At 39.7% G+C, this 24,444-nt stretch overlaps 1 protein-coding gene across 6 annotated transcripts in view; it reads right to left on the bottom strand.

Annotated features, from left to right (window-relative positions):
- The window catches only part of SNX25 (sorting nexin 25), a 179,655-nt gene that overhangs the window by 73,176 nt on the left and 82,035 nt on the right, over positions 1-24,444 (bottom strand). For 4 of the 6 annotated variants that reach the window (XR_011386313.2, XM_089325766.1, XM_089325770.1 and 1 more), the window contains exons 3-5: positions 24,037-24,253; positions 18,361-18,533; positions 16,296-16,482 (exon numbers count right to left, since the gene is read on the bottom strand). Coding sequence is in view for 4 of the 6 variants with exons in the window: in XM_089325766.1 (XP_089181892.1) it covers positions 16,296-16,482; positions 18,361-18,533; positions 24,037-24,253 (577 nt within the window). In the remaining 2 variants the exon portion in view is untranslated. The remainder of the gene's footprint in view (positions 1-16,295; positions 16,483-18,360; positions 18,534-24,036; positions 24,254-24,444) is intronic. The other 2 variants (XM_089325767.1, XM_089325768.1) reach the window with 1 other exon arrangement.

Here is a 24,444-nt window from a genome sequence, read left to right as displayed (position 1 = left end):
GCTACGGCGGGGATTCCAGGAAAGCTTTCTCAAGGGGCAGACTCCATAGAAAAGCACTTTTAACCTTTTGTCCTTGCCCTTCCCTCATTTTCCTGTGTAAAACAAGAAAGCCACTGGGTAAAAGTACAGCAGTCACATGACAACCATGAAGATAAAAGTCCCAGGCTAAGGATGGTGAAGAAGGAAGACAGGAGAAGCTTAGCTCTCCAGTGATATCACTAAGTCCTCATAACAGCCTCAGGTTGCCTATTTCAGGACATGTTGTGTGAGGAAAACAAATCCCTAACTGCAGAAGTCACTGTAGCTCAAGTTATCTCATGACCAAGGCCAGCTGATAGAGGGAGCTCTTTGAGGACTCCAGAAAACATTTCTATGCTGAACATACACCCAAGACTTTAGGTTTCCAAACTAAAGCCTTGTTAGAATTTTAGTGATCAATAGTTTTCCAATGGAACTGCCTTCATTCCTGCAAATAATGGCAAAACACAAAAATAGCTAACTATGTGAATTTTCCTGCTGGTTACTAAGTGGTCGATGAAACAACCCATAAGAAGCATACACAAATCTGTATCCTTAACCAAGCCCTTAATATAACCTTGGGAGTGGTGGAAAGTACTCCTACTAGTGGAAACACTGACTTTTCACCGAATTGCAAGATGCAGCTCCAAACAGTCCCAGTATGTTGTGATCTAGACATCCTGCAAATAGACTTAATGTCCTTCTACACAGAAAAACAAACCAAAACAAACACACCCAAACTGTTATATACATATTTGTTGCAGCAACTTCTACAAAGAAAAGCATCGAAATAATCTGTGTGGTCTATTATGCTTTCACTAAATAAATGTTAATTTTTTTCCTGTGTTCTAGACCCACAGAAATGAACACCACCACTGTGGTTCCTGTTTTCAGGGAACTCTGCAATAGATCAGTCAGCCAATGACATGGGAAGGGTACACTGGAAAGTATCATTATGCTCTTAAAATTGTATATACTAAATACATGAAAATTGTTTCCTTAATATAAATTTTAAAAGTAAAAAATTTTAAAATTTTAAAAGTAAAAAAAAAAGACTGCATAAAGGTGGAGTCTATGACATAATTTCTAAAATGTGGAATGGCATGTACATTTATGATTGTAAATATGTAAACACATGGGTATATGAACCAGGGCTACAAGGCAAAATAAAGATGAAATCAGGTGCAGTTGTGTCAAAATGACGGAATTATGATTCATCTTCTAATTTTTTCCAAGCTGTTTATCTAACCAATTTACCTACAACTGTTCAAACTCAGCTTCTTTCTTACATAGTAATCTTTCCTCACCTCACCATTTCTGTGCTAGGTACCATCATTCTCTCAAAATCGTCCATCTTAGATATCTACCCTACCAGCACATGTTAGTCTCAAAGCCAAGGATTTTGGACCCTGAAAATCTTTAAATAAGTCCCTTTCTTCCTCTTCTGTCACTACCCTATTTCACGCCCTCTTCAGGTCCCCGCAGTAACTAAGCAGCTGTCTCCCCAACTTCAATCCTCCTCTCTACATCCAAACCAACTTGAGCACTTCTGTCAAAACACCTTCCTATAAACACACGCATCTCATCCTTCGCTCAACACCTCCAGCAACCTCCCAAAGGAGTAACCTACCCCAGCCTGCCATTCCCTCCACAACCTGCACTGACTCTCTTGTTCAAAGCAACTTCCTCTTCTCCTTGATTTAAATGTGGAAATATCATTATATTCTTAGAACTGTATCTATGAATTACAGGAAATCTGTTCTCTTGATATTAATTAAAAGTGTTTTCAAAAAATGTGTATTTAAGCCAGGCCAATTTTTACACTGCTGGCTCAAAATTATAGCTCTGTAGACTCTTGTTCATACTTTGGTTCCTTCTGGCTTTACTTGTCCACCTAACTAGACCTAACATATATTCTTCACTCAAGTTTTCCCCAATGCCTGTAATACATTAATATATGTCTTCTCTAAGGTCCTAAATTACTTCTGCTCTATAATAGTACCTATGTATTTACCGGTTACATTCTCTCAGAGAGTTCTGTGAAAAAAGAAAATGGTGTGGTCAGTTATTCCAGGGTCTAACACTCATTCAAAAAATAGCAGCTGGTGCCGTGGCTCAATAGACTAATCCTCCACTTGCGGCGCCGGCACACCGGGTTCTAGTCCCGGTCGGGGCACCGGGTTCTGTCCCGGTTGCCCCTCTTCCAGGCCAGCTCTCTGCTGTGGCCAGGGAGTGCAGTGGAGGATGGCCCAAGTGCTTGGGCCCTGCACCCCATGGGAGACCAGGAGAAGTACCTGGTTCCTGCCACTGGATCAGCGTGGTGCACTGGCTGCAGCGTGCCGGCCGCGGCGGCCATTGGAGGGTGAACCAATGGCAAAGGAAGACCTTTCTCTCTGTCTCTCTCTCTCACTGTCCACTCTGCCTGCCAAAAAAAAAAAAAAAAAAAAAAAAAAGTGACACATAGGGCCGGTGCTGTGGTGTAGCAGGTAAAGCCGTCGCCTGCAGTACCAGCATCCCAAATGGGTGCCGGTTCGTGTCCCAGCTGCTCCACTTCCTATCCAGCTCTCTGCTATGGCCTGGGAAAGCAGTAGAAGATGGTCCAAGTCCTTGGGCCCCTGCACCCACATGGGAGACCTGGAAGAAGCTCCTGGTTCCTGGCTTTGGATTGGCATAGCTCCAGTCATTGCAGCCAACTGGGGAGTGAAACAGTAGATGGAAGACCCCCCCCCACCCCCGCCTGTCCTTCTCTCTCTGTGTGACTCTGACTTTCAAATAAAATAAATAAATCTTTAAAAAAAATAGTGACATATTTCTGAGCCCAAGGTAAAATGCTTTATCTGTATTAAAAATACATTTTTTTTCTCTCCCCAGCAGCATCAGGAGCCTCTTGAAAATAGAATCTGTATTCTCCTATGGTACCTTGCTTCGCATTACACATATGGCAAGCACTGAATACATATTAAAATGAGCTACATTAGTTAGAGTTAATACCTCTAACACCTAATGGGTACAAATAATTATCCTGAATAATTTGTTCTCTTGATATTCTGAGTGATTCCTGCTTGGGAAAAAATGAGTCATGAATAATATGAAGAAAATACACACCATCTGAGTAAAGCATTAAATTTTTTTAATGAGACCATAAGAGTATAATGTAATACCAGCTAGCATTTATAGATTCCTTTCATTAGGCACCAGGTCCCTGTCAGATACTTTAACTTACATTATCTCACTTAATCCCTCATATTACGGTGCCACAGTTTCTCCACATTATAGGGGAGGAGACTAGAGTTCAGGTAGATAAAGAAATCTGTGCAGGGTCCCATTGCTCATAAGAACTAGAGCCAGAATTACAAACGCTGGTTGCCAAACTCTAAAGCTCATGCCCTTAACTATTTTTTCTCCTACTCTAAAATTTAGTATAAGTCAATGCTTATCTTGTCAAGCCTTTTCAAAGTATACAAATATGGCCAATGCCAGATAACTTTTGCAGCCTTCTATATCCCTCTTGAATACTCTGTTTCTGCCTAAGCCAGACCACTGTAATAGCCTGAACAACCCTAGCTTTACTCTCACTTCTCCCTCTTGAAGAAAATCACTCCTGGAATCTGCTGAAATCTCAGCAACTTAAATTCTCAGCTCATAACCATCCCTCTCTATAGATTTCTTAGATTCTTCTCTTTTGTGAGATAAAATATTTGATGCTATCCACTTCTTTAGCTCTTTACACCCTGCTTTCAGCCTTTAATATCTTGCTTCCTACTTTGCTATTTAAATCCACATGGGTCTCCTATGCTGGATGACAAACACTGTAATGGAAGGAGGTGGATTCCAAGGATAAATAACCAATTCATCTTTGCATACAACAGATCTTCCTTATATCATGCTTTACACATAATAGGTGTCTGAAAATAATCATTACATTTGTTGAATTTATTCACTTGACACTAAAAGGTAAAAAAAGGCAATGGCTTTTTCACTCATTTTCTTAACAAAACCATACAACTGTGGCTGGCAATGTGGTGTAGTGGGTAGAGCCACTAAATGCAGCACTGGCATCCCTTATGGGTGCCAGTTGAAGGCCCAGCTGCTTCACTTCTGATCCAGCTCCCTGCTAATGTACCTGGGAAAGCTGCAAAGGATGGCTCAAGTCCTTGGGCCCCTGCACCCATGTGGAAGACCTGGAGGAAGCTCCTGGCTCCTGGTTTCAGACTAGTAGAGCTCTGGCCATTGCAGCCATTTGGGGAGTGAACCAGCTGTCTCTCCCTCTCTCTCTGTAACTCTGCCTTTCAAATAAATGAATAAATCCTTAAAAAAATATAACTCTATGTCCAAATGATGGATACCCTTGAGAGCCCAGACTTCCCGGAGATTCTTGGCAAGCACTGGACTTCCTCCAAAGGACATGGCCTTGCTCCTATAGAGTTTAAGAATCATAAGGACTGCTGGCGCCGCGGCTCACTAGGTTAATCCTCCGCCTGCATGCCGGCACCCTGGGTTCTAGTCCCGGTTGGGGCGCTGGTTCTGTCCCGGTTGCTCCTCTTCCAGTCCAGCTCTCTGCTGTGGCCCAGGAAGGCAGTGGAGGATGGCCCAAGTGCTTGGGCCCTGCACCCGCATGGGAGACCAGGAGGAAGCACCTGGCTCCTGGCTTTGGATCGGCACAGCATGCTGGCCATAGTGGCCATTTGGGGGTGAACCAATGGAAGGAAGACCTTTCTCTCTCTCTCTCTCTCTCTCTCTCTCTCACTGTCTATAACTCTCTGTCTCTCTGCAAAAATAAATAAATAAATAAATAAAAAAAAAAGAATCATAAGGACTGATATTTGTAACTGCACAGATTCTTGACATATGTTTTTCCAAAATAATAATGTAAATTCAAATACTAAAGAGAAGTGATGTTAAAAGAATTGTTATTTTATAACTGTGGCAATATTCTGCCCAAAGGTTTCCCGTGTCCTGGAAATCAGGACAAAGCCACACAAAGATGACTGGCACCTGTCACTCTGAGTCTCCATCTTGGCTCTCTTTAGTTTATGAACTCTTCCCACCAACCTGAAACCCACCTGGAAAGCTTCACAGGACTTCAAAGCAAATGCCTTAGAAATTTCAGACAAGTTCTCAAATTCTATTAGAATTTATTTCAAAGACATATATACACCAAAGGAAAAAATCACTCTCTTCATTTCATTAGGCACACCGTCACAGGTTTTAAGAAAGCCATCACTTTGCTGTGATGCATACACTGGAATTTCTTAGGAGAGTAAAGGCTGACTAACCTTAGTCTCAGGTATAAAAAATGGTAAATAGTTTTAAACATTGTTTTATGTTATCAAGGATATATTAAGGAATATAATCCATATACATATAAATGCTTAAGGAAAACTAAAATTTTAAAATAACGTTTTTCAAAGTTGCCACAGGCTAGGAAGAATGCTTTTGTTAGAAGAATCTCAGTCAAGCATTTAGAAGTAAAGCCATGATGACTTTAGCCAGCCAAGCTGAAGCCCTTTCTCACATCCAAGGCACGACTACAGGGGTCTGCTGGGTAATTCAGGAAATGAATCAGAGCAGTTAAGAATGTGAGCTCTGGCATGGGCTGGCCTTTGTTCAAATCCTGTTTCTAACACATGCTATGTCATCCTGGGAAAAGTATTTAAGCTTTCTAAATCTCAAGCGTCCTCATTTGTGTGTGTGTGTGTGTGTGTGTGTGTGTGTGTGTTTTAAGTAGTAACAGTATTTTTCCTGATAGGGCTGTGATGTACATTGAATTAGGTAATACATTTGGAAATATTTGGAACAGTGTTTGCCAATATGCACATCTAATAAATGTTAATTGTTGCTATTTTTTCTTAATATTGCTCCTGACTCTTAAAAATAGATTTTGAGCCGGCGCCGAGGCTCAGTAGGCTAATCCTCCGCCTAGCGGCGCCGGCACACCGGGTTCTAGTCCCGGTTGGGGCGCCGCATTCTGTCCCAGTTGCCCCTCTTCCAGGCCAGCCCTCTGCTGTGGCCAGGGAGTGCAGTGGAGGATGGCCCAAGTGCTTGGGCCCTGCACCCCATGGGAGACCAGGAAAAGCACCTGGTTCCTGGGTCCTGCCATCGGATCAGCGCGGTACGCCGGCCGCAGCGCGCCGGCCGCAGCGCTCCGTTCGCAGCACTCCGGCCGCGGCAGCCATTGGAGGGTGAACCAACGGCAAAAGGAAGACCTTTCTCTCTGTCTCTCTCTCTCACTGTCCACTCTGCCTGTCAAAAAAAAAAAAATAGATTTTGAAACAATTATGTATTAATGCATAAAAGAGATAGCAGAGAGATTCCATGTACTTCTTGTTGAGTTTCTCAGATGTGCTCCAACCATGTTCCCCCTGTTCCCTACTGCAGCTGATCTGGGTCTTGCTGTGGAGGAGGAGGTGAACACTGGGTTCCTCTATCCAGCTATTTTGAATCTTACTCTTTAGATATGTAAAATCTAGGGAAATAGTACATACGAGGGACTTTCAAAATCTCATGAAAATGCATACTTTGTAATAACCATGCGTAGATTTCAAAATTTGTTTTGCCTCATATAAACTTTTCCATGAGCTTTCGGAAGCATCCTTTATACATGTTTGTAAAACATATGTTTAAAGTGGCATACTTTTCCCTGATTACAAGATTTTTAGCTCAGTCAACCTAAGACCAACAGGATCACTGTAGACTATTAAAATCAAGTGTATTGACCTACTGTAATGATCAAGAGACTGTTCATCAGAGAAATTGTGGGGCATCTCCCCAAAGGAAAAGATGAAGGTACTATGGGATTCTGGGAAGAGTGAAGTTCAGATGAAATTTCACTGAAGTAGTATTATTTATGTGTTTATTTAAGAGGCACAAACACACAGAAAGAGAGTGAGAGAGAGAGAAAGAGAGAGAGCACTCCTGTACACTAGGTTCACTCTCCAGAAGGACTGTGGCTCTAGGAGCCAGGAACTCAACCCATGATTCCCTTGTGGGTGGCAAAAACCCAACTACTTGATCCACTGTCTGCTGCCATTCAGAGTCAGCATTAGCAGGAAGCTGGATCAGGAGCTGGAGTTAGGAATTGAACACTTGTGCTCCGACATGGGACATGGGCATTTTTTTTTTTTTTTGACATGGACATCTTTTTTTTTTTTTTTTTAACTTTTATTTAATGAATATAGATTTCCAAAGTACAGCTTATGGATTACAGTGGCTCCCCACCCCCAATGACTTCCCTCCCACCCGCAACCCTCCCCTTTCCTGCTCTCTCTCCCCTTCCATTCTTATCAAGATTCATTTTCAATTTTCTTTATATACAGAAGATCAGTTTAGTATACATCAAGTAAAGATTTCAACAGTTTGTACCCACATAGAAACACAAAGTGAAAAATACTGTTTGAGTACTCGTTATAGCATTAAATTACAATGTACAGCACATTAAGGACAGAGATCCTACATGAGGAGTAAGTGCACAGTGACTCCTGTTGTTGACTTTACAAATTGACACTCCTGTTTATGGCATCAGTAATCACTGAGGCTCTTGTCTTAAGTTGCCAAGGCTATGGGAGCCTTTTGAGTTCGCCAACTCGGATCTTATTTAGACAAGGTCATAGTCAAAGTGGAAGTTCTCTCTTCTCTTCAGAGAAAGGTACCTCCTTCTTTGAAGAGACATGGACATCTTAACATCCAGGATAAACACCCACACCTGAAGCAGCACTTTGAAGAAGGCTCATGGTAGGGCTTGTAAAAGAATCAAGTTTGGGGGCCGGCATTGTGGTGTAGTAGGTTAAGCATCAGCCTGCAGTGCCGGCATCCCGTATGGGCACCAGTTCGAGTGTCGGCTGTTCCACTTCTGATCCAGCTCCCTGATGATGGCCTAGGAAAGCAGTAGAAGATGGCCAAGTGCTTGGGCCCCTGCACATTCATGGGACACCCAAAAGAAGCTCTGGTTCCCTGCTTCTGATCAGCCCCAGGTTCAGCTGTTGTAGCATTTTGGGGAGTGAACTAGAGAATGGAAGATACCTCCCTCTCTCTCTCTCTCTCTCTCTCTCTCTCTCTCTAACTCTGACTCTCAAGTAAATAAATAAATCTACCAAAAAAAAAAAATCCACTTTGGGTACATCCAGGATCCTATTTCCTCAGAAACTATAAAGTTAAGGTAGAGATGGTAGGTTTAGTCCAGAATGCTCTTATCTGCAGCTCTGCATCTGTCATAAATCACAGCTGTTCCATGTGTCACTCTGTCTTACATTCTCCAGCCAAGAGCAGGTTGTGTCATTCTTGCTGATAGAACTCCAAACAGCAAACTTTCTTATAGCATTTAGAGAACCAATTTTCTCAGTGAATAAGAAAGCTCAAAGGGGATAATTATGACATTTTATAGCCACAGCTACTTGAGAGAAATACTGTTTCCTGCTAACCTTGTATCTGGATTTAGTGTCTCTTATTCCAGATTTTACTTTCTCTGTCTGAGCCAATTTTTATTTTTCTCTGAAGTAACATATGTTCATTGGAACAAATGAGAAAATACACAAAGTACAACATTCAAAATTAACTACTATTAACATTTGGTGTATTTTTATAAGCTTTTTAAATGCAAGCACAACATTTTGTTTTGTGAAACTGGGTTTATGCTATACATACTTAGAGGTCTTTTATCGATTTGTAGTTAATATCTTCAAATATAATTATTCTAATCCTATACCATGAATGAAACATGGTAATATTTTTAACCAAACCCTTATTGTTAAATTGTTAACTGGTCCCTTGTTAGGCATTTTTATTATTTCCAGCCTTTCTCTACTTTAAATAAAATTACAGGGGCTGATGTTTGGCCAGCAGTTAAGATATCAGTCAAGACACCAATGTCCCATATCAGAGTGCCTGGATTTGATTCTTAACTCTGGCTCCCAATTCCAGCTTCCTGACAATGCAGACCCTGAGAGGCAGCTGATCCTGGCTCAGGTTCCTATCACCCATGTAGCAGACCTGGATTGGGTTCTCAACTCCCAGCTTCAGCCCTACTCTAGCCTCAAAAGTCGTGGGCATTTGGGGCATGAATCAGAAGCTAGGGTAAAGTTCTCTCTCAAAATAAATTTTTGAAAGAATTAAAGAAAAAATACAGGTAACATTCTGGAAGAAGTATTTTTATACATTCATAATCATTTTCCTAAGATAAATTATTGTAAGTAATAATCAGATCAAAAAGAATTCACATTCACACAATAACTCTGTGTTATAAAAAAAGTAGTAATTTATACTACCAGTAGAAAATGAGGTTATTCTTACACCCTTCCTAATATGAGATTTCATTACATTTTAATCAATATTATGAATAAAGAAAAGGTATTCTGAAATGCTTTTATGTCTATGAGTACTACCAAGCATAACAACAAGGTTCTTAGCTATATATCGCAAAGTATTTTCAATGTAAAATATTTCAGTGTGAAAATATTCATTAAATATTCAGCACTTATCTGTTAGTAAGTGATCTATTTTCCTAATATTATGTACCTATATTTTTGTCTTCTGAAAATAACCACATATTAATATGTATATATATCTCTATATATTTCCCCCTAGTTCCCAGAGCACATAGAAATTATGTGTTACAGACATAACCAAAGCTATGTCACCACTGGCAAGTTAGTGTCTTTTTAAAAAATTATTATTAAACATGTATTTTAAAAGCAGAGTTACAAAGAGGGAGAAGCAAAAGCAGAGAGAGAGAGAGAGAGAGAGAGAGAGAGATCTTCCATCTGCTGTTTTATTCCTCAAATGGCCCCAATGACCAGGGCTGGGCCAGGCTGAAGTTGAGGAGTCAGGAGCTTCATCCAGGTCTCCCAGGAGGATGCAGGGGCCTAAGGACTTGGGCCATCTTCTACTGCTTTCCCAGGTGCATTAGCAGGGAGTTAGATTGGAAGTGGAGCAGCAGGGACTCAAATTGGTATCAATATGGGATGCCAGCACTACAGGTGCCCACTTAACCCACTGAACCACAGAAACTGCTGTGGCCCCCATGCTGCTGCCATCTAGTTAACCTCAAGAAAGTTGAAAATTTTCTTTCTGCTACCTACATCTAGTTTCTACTGGTATCCCTCATATTTTTGTTGGCTATAAGTATCATGTTGGGCTGGTACTGTGGTGCAGCGGGTTAACACCTTGGCCTGAAGCACTGGCATTGCATATGGGTGCCGGTTCGAGACCCAGCTGCTCCACTTTCGATCCAGCTCTCTGCTGTGGCCTGGGAAAGCAGTGGAAGATAGCCCAGGTCCTTGGGCCCCTGCACCTGTTTGGGAGACCTATAGGAGTCTCCTGGCTCCTGGCTTCAGATCGGCGCAGCTCTGGCCATTGCAGCCGATTGGGGAATGAACCATCGGATGGAAGACTCTCTCTCTCTCTTTCTCTCCTCTCTCTGTATAACTCTGACATTCAAATAAATAAATAAAATCTTTTTTAAAAAAGTTTATATGTACAGTATTAGTATGTTTCATTCTTAATTTTTAAACTTTTATTTAGTAGATATAAATTTCCAAAGTACAGTTTATGGATTACAATGGCTTCCCCCCCCACATAACTTCCCTCCCACCTGCAACCCTCCCATCTCCCGCTCCCTCTCCCATCCCATTCACATCAAGATTCATTTTTGATCATCTTTATATACAGAAGATTAATTTAGTATATATTAAGTAAAGATTTCATCAGTTTGCCCCCACACAGAACACAAAGTGCCAAATACTGTTTGAACACTAGTCATATCATTAATTCACATTGAACTACACATTAAGAATGGAGATCCTACATGGGGAGTAAGTGCACAGTGACTCCTGTTGTTGACTTAACAAATTGACACTCTTGTTTAAAGCGTCAGCAATCTCCCCAAGCTCCAGTCATGAGTTGCCAAGGCCATGGAAGCCCCCTGAGCTGGCTGACTTTGATCTTATTTCACAAGGCCATAGTCAAAGTGGAGGTTCTCTCCTCCCTTCAGAGAAAGGTACCTCCTTCTTTGATGGCCCATTCTTTCCACTGGGATCTCATTCTTAATTTTTCTAAAGATTTTATTTATTTATTTGAGAGAGTTACAGAGAGAGGGAGAGACAGAGACAGGGGGTCTTCCATCCACTGGTTCACTTCCCAAATGGCCACAATGGTCATAGCTGGGTGGATCCAAAGCCAGGAGCCAGGAGCCTCTTCCAGGTCTCTCACATGGATGTAAGGGCTCAAGCACGTGAACCATCTTCCACTGCTTTCCCAGGCACACTAGCAGGGAGCAGGCTGAAATCTTTACTGAATGTGTGCTAAACTGATCTTCTGTATATAAAGAGAATCGGAAATGAATCTTGATGTGAATGGAAGGGGAGAGGGAGTGGGAAAGGGGAGGGATGCGAGTGGGAGGGACGTTATGGGGGGGAAGCCATTGTAATCCATAAGCTGTACTTTGGAAATTTATATTCATTAAATAAAAGTTAAAAATAAAAAAAAAGGCAGGGAGCTGGATCAGAAGTGGAGCAGCCAAGTCCTGAACCAGTGCCCATATGGGATGCTGGCAACACAGGCAGAGACTCAACCTACTATGTCACAGTACTGGCCCCTCATTCTTAATTCTTACATTAAGCATTTTTGTTCAGAATATTTACTGAATGTGTAAGTCAGCTTTTTGTTACTAAAACAAAATAACTGAAATGAGGCATCTATAAAGGGAAGAGAGGTTTCTTTAGCTCACGGTTTTACATGCCTAAATTTTTAGGAATTTAACCTATCATTAAAAAATTCAATTTACAAACTTACAATTAAACAAATTATATTTTACAACGGTAACAAAGTATTTAAAACTCATCATTTCCTAATGATTTTATTCACTTACCTATGCTCATGAAGTTATTTATGTCTATTATAGCAATAAAACAGAAATACTATACCAAGGTCTTCAAAAAAGCTCATGAAAAATGAGTACTATAAAAAACTATGCATGTTTTTCAACCTTTTCACATCAAAATCAACTTATTTTTTAATTCAGCCTTTCCGTAAACTTGTTGAAATACTCATATATAGGGTATACACACAGCAGTGTGCTAACGACAATCTATCGCCAACTCCATTTTAAGTGGCATCATGCTGGAGGCTTTAAATTGGCTGTGGCTGGAATATGAACACCACAGAAATCAGCAAATGCTACAAGTCAGTTTCTCATCCTGCCCCAAAGCCAGTTGTTAAGCATCATCACTTCTACCACCCCTCACTACCTTTCTTTTAATAGACCTTGTGAATCACAAAATGCTTTTCTGCTAAGTAGGGACCTAGCACCATTACTTTTTTTTTTTTTTTATGACAAGAACATTACACCTCCAAGGCTTGATGCTTTATCCAAGTAACAGAAGCCGCAATCCCCAGTCTCTAGCCTCACTTGCTCTCCGCCAGTGCAGGAGGAGGAGTGTTATAACCTGATCACAGAGAGGGATGAAGTGGGGGCACATGAAACACGGCTTCCCTCTCCTCCTTCCTCATAAGGGCATGCCCTCAGAGGGCAGCCAGCAGGTAGACTCTGCACCTGCCAGGGAGATGAGGAAGGAGGAGGAAGTAGGGACAAGGAGGCTTTGTTAGGTGGGAAAGGCCAACCCTAAGTCTGAGTTTTGGAAAGTATACTACTTTCACATAAAAACCATATTCTCCATTACCTGTCAATAATAATAACAGTGACATTTCAGTCTCTGCCTTTTTCCTCAGCTCTAAAAGGGTCTAGAGTTCAGGGTAGAAAAAAGAGTCATGTTACTGATTGGGTCTCCTCAAACTCCAAAACTTGACAGTGCACTCTGGTTGGCCACTAGTCACTGATTAGTGTTCACAATTAAATTAAATACATTTGCCACCTTGGTCTATAGTGATAGCAATAATAGTAGAAGCTAACAATTGGGAATATGCTAGATCCTGGGTTAAGTACCTTATATAAACTGACACATGGTTGTAACACTCATAAAGCAAATACAGGTACCCACAGTGCCAGTGTCACTCCAATTACAAACACATGATTTTTTTTAATGTCAAGAGATCACAAGCTAGTTTATAGCAAAATTTCCTGTTTTTATATTAAGTTTTATGATGCTGCTAATATTCAATTATCTTTCCTCCTATCTGAAAATAGTGTGGCTTTTCTGATAGGTTTAACACCCACTCTGTGCCCTCTGCTAGACACCAACAAAAGGAACTATCTGTGGAAATCAATGTACTTTTATTTCTCATCAACCTGAAAGTTCTTTAAAGAATATTTTTGTTAAGCAGCCTCATTTCACTGCATTTTTAAAACCAAATTTATATTCATTTATTCTTTTTGTAAAAATCTGCCAGGATTTTTTGTTTCATACTTTATGATTTATCATCTCCTTCTCCACCCACACTAACCTTTTCCTTAGCAGTTTGTGTGCATTTATTGACTCTGCACATGGTATATTACTTTGTCTTGAGGTATATGTGATTTGTTCTTTCATCTTCCTCTACAATGTAATCCCATTTTACTGCTCATGATTCATAACATTTTCAGAATAACTTTTCAAAATACTAACATTCAAATAATTTACATTCTTCACAGAAGCATGCAATTTTAATATATTATGTTCATATATAAATGCATTTAAACTATTCTCAGCACTAAAAATCCATTCCCTTAATATCTAAAAAAATACTTAGCAAAGCCACTCAGTAACCCACTCCATTGTTAATTATGATCTCTTAAATTAACCCACTCCTTATGCCTACTTCCTTTGATTTATCTTACTAAAACAGAAAACCACCTCAATCTCAGTATGTACTTGACAAATATTTCATTTTCTTCTCCAAGCTAGGTAATTTTTTAAAAGATTTATTTATTTTATTTGAAAGATAGTTACAGAGAGAAAGGGATAGACAGAGAGGTTTTCCATCCATTAGTTCACTCCCAAATGGCCACATCTTTTTGCTAAGATGTTAGTTGATTATGTCACCACATGTGCAGTGCTGGAATCGTTTGTGTGGCACATAAAATAGAACAACTAATACTGATTCACTTAATCTGCCACTATTGACTCTAGATTTTTATCTTAAACTTGCTTGGAGGTTACCAAATAGTCCATATCTAACTTTACTGTGGAAAAACTATTTAAAGAGAAAAAATTGTTAAGATTTCAGTGTATCCCAGCAGGCTCATAGAATGGCAGATGTCCTAAACAGCACTCTGGCCTCAGAATCAGCCCTTAAGGCATTCGGCTAAAAAGCCCATGAGAGTATTTCAGGCATGGAAAGCCAAGACACTCCGGAAAAAAAAAAAAGACCTAAAAGAAAGATCGCTGTGAGTGAGATCCCAACGGAAAGAACGGGCCATCAAAGAAGGAGGTACCTTTCTCTGAAGGGAGGAGAGAACTTCCACTTTGACTATGACCTTGTCTAAATAAGATCCGAATTGGCGAACTCAAAAGGCTCCCATAGCCTTGGCAACTTAAGACAAGAGCCTCGGTGATTACTGACGCCATAAACAAGAGTGTCAATTGTTAAATCAACAACAGGAGTCCCTGTGCACTTACTCCCCATGTAGGATCTCTGTCCTTAATGTGTTGTACAATGTGAATTAATGCTATAACTAGTACTCAAACAGTACTTTACACTTCGTGTTTCTGTGTGGGTGCAAATTATTGAAATCTTTACATAATATATACTAAATTAATCTTCTGTATATAAAGATAATGGAAAATGAATCTTGATGTGAATGGGATGGGGGAGGGAGGAGGAGATGGGAGGGTTGTGTGTGGGAGGGAAGTTATGGGGGGGAAAGCCACTGTAATTCAAAAGCTGTACTTTGGAAATTTATATTTATTAAATAAAAGTTAAAAAAATATTTCAGTGTATCCACAAATTAGCAACATGAGGTGTCTTCTCATAAACAATGTCTTAGGAAAAAATTATAATTCCAGAGAGTGGTCATCAAGTTGCCTTGATCACAGCACATTTGAGAACAGTGGACATGAAAGTACCCAATGAATGAACACTAATAAAATATACCAATTTGAATAGTATCCACAGAATCATAGCTTATTGAGTTTGTAGAGTTTTACGGAGAAGAATAGGCAACTAGGGTGTTCTGTCACTGCTCATTCACTTTTTATGGAAAAATACTTGAAAAAGAATTAAAGAAGCCATTGTAAAGATGACCTTTCAACAAACATAATCTAAAAGAAACAAACCTGGAACATAGATTCTAGGGTTCTCTATCAGCTCAAGTGTCACAGTTATCAAAAAAGAATAAACAATGAAATAAAACCTATAGCAATCATAAATCTATAATAAATAACTGCATTTAGCATATTCTAGATTATGCATAGAAAAAGAAGCAAATAAAATCTCTGGATATTATATTCCAAATAATTAAGTTACTTGTAAACAAAGCCATACATAACACTTATAGGATCAAAATTAACATGTGATACAGTCTACAAGAACCCAGTGCCATTTGCAGCATACGTCTCTTAGATGGCATATTATCTGCATGAGAAAACTAAGCAGCATAAGTCATCTTAATGTTAACTCTAGTTCAAAGGCAAATATGACAAATTTAAATTCCTCAAGTAGCTTAAACACTTAACTTAAGCCAATATTTTACTTTTCAATCAATGATTTACCAAAATTACTAATGAAAACCAAAATGACAACAGTTTCACTTCTTTCTCAACTATCATCATTTGGGACAACCATAAAGAAAGGTGAGCAGAGAAGCAGAAGTCTAGAAAATCCACAGAGTACATAATAGCGTATAATTATATTGCTCCTGTATGTACACACACACACAGCATAAAAAGAAAAATAAACACACAAAAACCACAGCTCACCACTAAAACATCTTAAGAATGATAATGGAGACTGTTCTCCCCATAAAAGAGACTCCTGTGGCATTTTTCCAACGTATTTTCTCAAAACAATTAGTTAAGACCCCTAATTCTCAAACCCGTGCCTCTGAATTCCTCAGAAAAAAGATCCACAGAAAGTATCCCCTTCCAATGCTCCTCAAAGACAGGCAACTGAGCAGCTGAGTAGGTATTCCTAACAACTAACGGACTTTCAGTCTATCATAATCGAATTATTTGCAAAAACAACACTCTAATTCTAATTCCACTGCTAAGGAGAAGCTGGGTAAATTTAGTTGTCACTAAGATTTGTGGACTTCTTTCATTTCTGCTTACCTAGCAATCAAATTAAAAAAAAAAAATCTAACTAGACAGCAGATAATAATCAGTAGCTAGTTTTGTGCTATAACCAAATACCTTAGTTGCTTCAAGAACTCCACATCAGAGTTGCTGTTAATAAGCTTGATGAACTCTTCATAAGAAGGCGCATAAGTGTAGGCTCTCTTGTGATGTTCATTCACCTGTTCTCTGTACTCCAACTGGGCAAGCAGCATTTGGTTAATATAATCTGGATTGCTCAGTAATTCCACTACTGGCTTCAAGACTGTGGGAAGGAACAGAAAGCAGCACTGAAAAACATTTTCTTCTTTAAGGGAATTGTTTTTATATCACATAATTGAAACTATATTTGGAAATCTTTCTTCAACTAGACAAACTGAAGAAATTATAAACAATTCAAGCATTCCAAGATGTGCACACACACGAAGGGCTGCCTATTCTTACAGATGTGTTATCTATCATAGCTACAATCAAATGGTCATTTTAATAAGAGTGAAATATAAAGGAATAAGGAAAGGAAGTCATTTAGAACCCAAGTTGCTAACTTTTGAAATTTGCTATCCAAATCAAGTACATGGTTTCTTTTTCTTCTTTTTACAAGGTTCAACATATTTTGACCAGGTTAGTTTGCCAAAGGATGAAAGCCAGCATTCTCCCAACTAGTCAAAGCAGATCTCAAGGAGGAAGTTGTTAAAAAAAGAATGTCAGTTACACTATTACAAATCCATCCTACTAACTTTAGACTGAAAAGTTCCCCTTTTCTCTGTGGTTGTTGATATCAGATGGGCACAGCTGGCTAATCTTGAGATAAGGAGACATTCAATCAGTGCATTTCAAATGCAATGTTACTTGTTTGAAATTGAAATAGGGAAACTTTTCCTTGGCCTTACTTTCTTCCATTTTTATTATCCTGGCTAAGCATTCCCCCCCCCCCCCGGGGGGGGGGGTGGTTAACTTCTTTCTAGCAATCCCTTTTTTTTTTTTTTTTTTGACAGGCAGAGTGGACAGTGAGAGAGAGACACAGAGAGAAAGGTCTTCCTTTTCTGTTGGTTCACCCTCCAATGGCCGCCGCGGCCGGCGCGCTGCGGCCGGCGCACCGCGCTGATCCGATGGCAGGAGCCAGGAGCCAGGTGCTTTTCTGGTCTCCCATGGGGTGCAGGGCCCAAGCACCTGGGCCATCCTCCACTGCACTCCCTGGCCACAGCAGAGAGCTGGCCTGGAAGAGGGGCAACCGGGACAGAATCCGGCGCCCCAACCGGGACTAGAACCCGGTGTGCTGGCGCCGCTAGGCGGAGGATTAGCCTAGTGAGCCGCGGCGCCGGCTCTAGCAATCCCATTATAAGGTGGCACAGTTAATTTATTCCAAGCTCACAAAATTATGTATAAGTATTATCAATGAATTTTATAGCAAAGATTTTAAGTAAATGCTAATTGGGGTTTGAATACATATATATGTATGTTGTGTGCACATACATCACACATAAATAGACACTTTTATTAATGTATACACTACTGGTATGTAAAACTTCATAACTAATCCAAATGAATGCAAATGAGAGCATAAGAACTGATTCTCAAGTGTCAAAATAAATAGTAGAATGGACTGTGCATTTTTCAGTATGTTATATAAAATATTTAAGATTATCACAAATGGTGGCCAAATGTTTTCTTTGAGTGACATTTAAACAACATTTTGGGGGCCAGCGCTGTGGTACAGCAGGTAAAGCTGCTGTCTGCCGCCGACATCCCATATGGGCCTGGTTCAAGTCCTGGCTGCTTGACTTCCAATCCAGCATCCTTGCTGATGCACCTGGGAAAGCAGCAGAAGAAAGCCCAAGTCCTTGGGCTGAGGAGATGTAGAAGAAGCTCCTAGCTCCTGGGTTTCAATCGGCCCAGCGCCAGCCACTGTAGCCACTGGGGGAGTGAACCAGCAATGGAAGATTTCCCTCTGTCTCTGTCTCTCTCCCCCTAACTCTGACTTTCAAATACATAAATAAAGCTTTTAAAAATAAACTTAATATTTTGAAAATATTTTAATTCCCATATCTTTCACACAGTATACAAATACTAACACATTAGTATCTAGTATATTAGTTTGCACACTGATTGATTGCATTAGTAATAGTAAATCTCATAAATCTACCTTTTGTTGTGAGAATTTCTGCAAGCATTATACGTAAGCTGAGAGACTGGACATCCTTTGAGGGGAGCAGACAAAACACCAGGACCCGAGAACACATTTGCAGGAATCTTACTTCATCATCTGAGTTCCTCAAGCACATATGTAACACAAAAGGCCTCGGCTGTTCTTCATGTCTGAAAAAATAAACAAATGAAGATAGGGGAAAGGAAAGAAATTTCTGGAAACAATTCAGATATGTACCATTAGACAAAAAACGGACAACACATTGGTTAGAATAACTCTGCCACTTCTTCATCAGTATCAGTGTTTTCCTCAATCACAGACTAATATGGAAAATGTATACTGGAATAAATGAAAATACATGCCCTTTGGGGATTTCAAATTATGGTAACTACCTCCAGTAACATCAAAAGTTCTAACTCTCAAATCATAGCAACAGTTCAAGAGTATGTCTTCTCAAATGTGCTCGCTCTCTCTTTAAAAAAAAAAAAAAACTTACTTTTAAAAAAAAGCTTACAAAGCATAAAATCAGGGTTATCAGCAAGCTTTCCTGATTGGAAGATCATAGTATAAAAAAAATTCTACAGGCATTTCTTGTGAGTAGACAGCCCATAACTTGATGCCACATAATTTTTAATTTTTTTTAAAAGATGTATTTATTTCAAAGACAGAGTAACTGAGACAGATAGAAAGAGATCTTCCCCCTGCTGATTCACTTCTGAAATTGCTGCAAAAGCTAGGGTGGCCCAGGCTGAAGCTAGGAACTCAGAACTACATCTGGGACTTCCATATGGATGGCAGGACACAAGTACTGGGGCCATTATTGACTATTTCCAAGTATATTAGCAAAGAACAGGGTTGGAAGCAGAGTAGCCGGGACTAAAACCAGCAATCCAATAAGGGATATGGGTGTCCCAACCAGTGGATTAACCACCTGTGCTACAATACCCTAACCTGATGCTACCTATATTGATGGTAAACTGCCTACTGTCAGCCTCCCAAGTATTTTCCAGCCAGTCTTGCCAACCTTGGTCATGAACTTCTCTGTTGGTGTTGACCCCATCCCAGGGTCATTAATTTGGTGGACCTAGAGGAAGAGGTGTGAAAAGAAACTTCCATTTTTCCCTTTTCCATAGTATATTTTTAAAGATTTTATTCATTTATCTGAGAGGTGGAATTACAGACAGGCAGAGGGAGAGACAGAGAAAAGTCCTCCATTCGCTGGTTCACACCCCAAATAACCGCAATGGCCAGAACTGGGCCAATCCTAAGCCAGGAGCCCGGAGTTCCAGCACCTAGGCCACCCCTCACTGCTACCCCCCACCCCCAGGCCACTAGCAGAGAGCTGGACCGGAAGAGGATCAGCCAGGACAGGAACCAGTACCCACACGACCCAGCCTACCACACCACATAGTATCTTCATAGCAATTCAAGAAAGACTAGGATGCTAATTTTTCTAGTAACAGGCACAGTATAAAAGATTCTTATAGTAACTAGTGGCCAAAACTGAGGGAAAAAGAAAAACAGAGAGGGGAAAAACACATTGGGCACTACACTGGCAATGGAAAAACCCCATGAATGTGTATCAGTTCATTTATAACCCATGTGTTTCAGCAGTTAATTGCAATTTCTTTTTGCACTAGAGATGAAAGACTAAACCATAAAAAAAAGTTTCCTCTTCTTCTATAATAAGCAAGAGGAAATCTAAACTGATGTGTGAAGCCAACAACACCAAAAAAAGATTTTTAAGAGTAAGTCATTATGCATGAACTGATACATATTGAGTTTTTTAAAATGGCATTTTCAATTATTTTAAACTCTGTCAGTTAAGAGTTACTATTTCAAAATAGTATCATTAAGTGCCTTTGTCATGTCAAGTACTTTTAAAAATAATTCTTGTGGCCTGTGCTGTGGCATTCTGGGTAAAGTCACTGCCTGCAGTACCAGCATCCCATATGGGCACTGGCTCATGTACCGGCTGCTCCATTTACAATACAGCTCTCTGCTGTGGCCTGGGAAAGCAGCAGAAGATGGCCCAAGTACCTCCCTCCTATGAGGGAAACTCAGAGGAAGCTCCTGGCTTCTGGCTTTGGATCAACCCAGCTTCGACCATATTGGCCATTTGGGGAGCAAACCAGTGGATGGAAGAGCTCTCTCTCTCTCTATTTCTCTCTCTCTCTCTCTCTCTCCCTGCCTTTCAAATAAATAAATAAATCTTTTTTAAACAAAAAATTCTTTACTTTAAAACATGAGCACATTTGGGTAATGCTTATGGGAGTTAAGTTGGCCAAAAGAACCAAAATCTACTTTTATAACAGAGGCTTTAAATAACATCAAAAAACCCTCTCAAAGTAAGCACAATCCCCCATCCACACTAAGGGAAAGAAGGTTACAAAAGGAGCCCAGACCCCAGACTACATGTTCCTCTACCTTGTAGGCCTGAGTTAGGAAAAATCCTCTGAGTGAGCCAAAGGCCAGAGGGTTAGTCAAACAAGCTCAATCTCTGGAAGAAGGATGTGAGTGCTTTCCTGGAATCCCTCTGCTAACTCTGTTCAGGATATCCCTAGGATGGCCTCTAGAAAGTGGCTATCAAGTTGCTTTAGAAGCCAAGAATCATGAGTTCTATGGCTACTTCTGAATCAGGATGTCAAGCTGGCCTTCTGTTGAGCTGCAGCATTAGTCTTTGTAGCATCTTTCAGTCTATACAGGTCCATCACTTGTTTACTGCAATTCCCAATACTTACCTCTGGGTTCCCACTCTTTGGGTAAGAAAAATGATGTCAACCTTTTATAAGTTTCATGTGTCCAATATTACCTGGGGGCCAGCATTGTAGTGTAGCAGGTAAAGCCACCACCTGCAATGCCAGCATCCCATATGGATGCTGGTTTGTGTCCCAGTTGCTCCACTTCTGATATAGCTCCCTGCTAATAGCCTAGGAAAAGCAGGGGAAAATGGTTCAAGGGTTTGGGCCCCTGCTACCCACAGAATCTTCTGTCTCTTGGCTTTGGCCTGGCCCAGCCCAAGCAGTTGTGGCCATCTGGGGAGGTGAACCAATGGATGGAAGATGTCTCTGTTTCTCCCTTTCTCTCTGTAACTCTTTAAAAATACATAAATAAATAATTTAAAATTATCCTCCCACCTACACCAAAAAGTAGATAATCTTCAACATTTGATAGATTAGAAAATTAAGATCTGAATGCTTAAGTGAATAGTCAAAATCACAGAAGTAACAAATGGTAGAAATTCCTCTCAAGCACCATTCTGTCTGACTCTCAAGCCCAAACTACACTATATCATGACCAGGGATTGCAGAGATGAAATGGAAAACAATTTTCGAGATAAAGAAGGAAAACATGAGAATAAAAATGTTCTCTCTCAAATGGCATGAAAGTATTTGACTGGCAAACAAAATGCAGAGATTCTAAGGAGACAATGAAATTAAATACTCCATTGAATTAATAGCATAAAAGCAATCATTTTTAGATTTCCCTGAAACATGCTGGAACAAGACAGATGGGACAACGGAAGAGGAAGCAGAGGCAAGAATTAAATGGGATCTGGATTGGCTTAAAGTAGCAACCGAATGAGGGCCTGGAAAGAAACACAGGCTGACCGGAAAGCTGCCTCCACAAAATTGCCTAACAGTTAGTCAGAGGGTGTGCTGCTTTTATTAAGGCAATTTATTATTCTTGTGTCTGATAGCGGCCAATTCAACTGCACGCTCTGCAGGCTACCAAAGTTGTTTTGTGGCTCACGGAGATCCACACACCAATGGAGGTTTCTGGGACAATAGTACCGTTCACCTGGGGCAGGCAGGCAGACACAGTCCTCAAATCTGGAGTCACTGCTTGCCAGTATCACTGTGATTCGTATAACACCAGTTCTTCAGATAACAGATGCACAGATAATTCTCGTTCTTTAGGATATGGCCATCTACATGCAAAATACCAGTGACCTACTGTCATTTCTTCAAATATTAAAAATCCCTGAAAACATCGAATTTTTTCTATGTTTTTTCTTTATCCTTTTATTATTATTTTTAATCATCAACTAGGGCTTCTAGGCATAGCCTGGATATGAGTAAAATCAATCTACCATTGGCATAAGAAGACTAGAAGCTCAAAACAAGAAGCTTCTAATATGGAATCAGGACTCCGTTTCTATTATTCTGACACTTCACCCATAGATATCTTTATATTATCCACAAAAGCAGCAATTTCAGAAGCTGGTAAATGTCTCAGTGAAAAATATGTTCTCAAGTTGAAATTAAATAACAATTTGAAATTAAATAATCATAAAAACATGAGATTTCCCTAATCACTTGCTCTTTTCCCAAACCTAAATCCATCAGTCTCTTAACAGAATAAACACTGATTTAAAATACTGTCCTCTATTAGACTATAATTTAAATACTTTAAAATGAGCTTCCACTGAATTCAAACAAGTCTGTGACAGGATCTGTCACAGAGAAATCGGATATACTTTATATAGTGAACACCACAGCAAATAAGCAGGTGTTCCAGGCAGTAGAGCACATCAAAAGGAAAGGCTGATGCTTTTGAGACACCCAAGAGTCCCAGTTCTCTAACTTCCCTTTTTAATTCAAACTCTCCACAGCAAAACCCTTAGAGGAAGTTACTTTCTGTACAAGCAGCAGATTTCGAAGGGTAGTTCAGACTCCTTGGCATCCCCAACACTCTTTTTCAGGGACTCTTGTAAAGTTAAAATTACATTTATGGTAGTATAAAATGTCATTTTCTTTTTCATGCTCATTCTCACAAGCATAGTTGAGTTTTCCAGTGGCTACATAATGTGTGATGACATCACCACTCTGGAGGTTAATGGAAAGTGTAGTGTGTACCCCTGTACTTTTAAAATGTCTTGTTTTAATATCTCAATATTGTAAATATTGAAAACTAACATCAGTGGTAAGCTGATAAATGTTCAACAATTGGCTCTCTAGGGGGAAAAATTCTAATTTGGAGCATTTTCCTGTTTCACAGTATAAATACTGTCACAGCATTTCAAGTTACTAATATGATATCACTGAACTAGGGGTTAGGAAGAAGTGTGCACAATCAGCTATTGCATGTCACTACAAGTTGGCTACAGCACACTACTAGATATAACGCATATAAACAGAAGCTCAACGAAGTATCTTTAGTTAGACCCCACAAGCTCCAATGTAAAGTTTCTTTAAAATCTAGTTTTCACGATCTTGTGATGCAATAGAGCTCTTAACACAGGACTCAAAGCAGAAATATGACCTATATTTAATTTTTATAAAAACTGCAAATTCATTAACACTAACATCATCATAAAATATTATAATATTAAAATATTATAAAATAATGTATTAGGCTTTCTACCTCTAGGTATTAATGAGTTCATCATGGCACTGGCTCAGGAAAATTCATTTCACTATTTAAATTATTTGACAAACTAAATGTATCTTGAAAGTGGTTACCACTAAGAAATTTACAAAGAAAAATCTGCTCTATCAGAACACAATAATTATTAACCCAATAATACGTCTACACTTTTAATCCAAGTGCGAGAAAACTGGCAGACTATCCTAGAGTTTTGTCTTGACTTTGGCTCCTCAGGCAAAAAGGAAAATCGTTTGATTTAAAAAAAAAAAAAAGTAGGAGAGTTGTTCATATTACAATAGTTACCTGGCATTAGCAGCTTTGAGGTCACAGAAATGAGTGAGTAAAGTCCTCACAACATCATTGCAGACAACTCTAACCACATCCACGTGACTCAGTCTATGGCGTAGCTGCCTGGCAATTTCCCAAAAGTCTTCTGAGAGCAGATGGTAAAGTTGTCCCTCATCTCTGCTGAGGTTTCCATACCAGGACAGAATGTAATCTCTATAACTGTAGTCGAACACTACCAGGAATAAACAAAGCAATGAGTAAAATTTAGATGAAATTAGTAACCACTGACACAGCATTTCTACTGAAAATTGATCACCTACTGTTTAATAGTCATTGCTTACGATATAAATAGAGTAGAAAGCAGAACTCAAGAGAAGACAGTGATCTTTCCTAAACCTTTTAAAAATTAAAGATTCTTATTTA

This window comes from Oryctolagus cuniculus, chromosome 2 (genome assembly GCF_051225735.1).
Source record: "Oryctolagus cuniculus isolate XC-2025 breed Fujian yellow rabbit chromosome 2, ASM5122573v1, whole genome shotgun sequence".
Classification (NCBI taxonomy): Eukaryota; Metazoa; Chordata; class Mammalia; order Lagomorpha; family Leporidae; genus Oryctolagus; species Oryctolagus cuniculus.
This window is presented reverse-complemented; position numbering and strand designations above follow the sequence as displayed.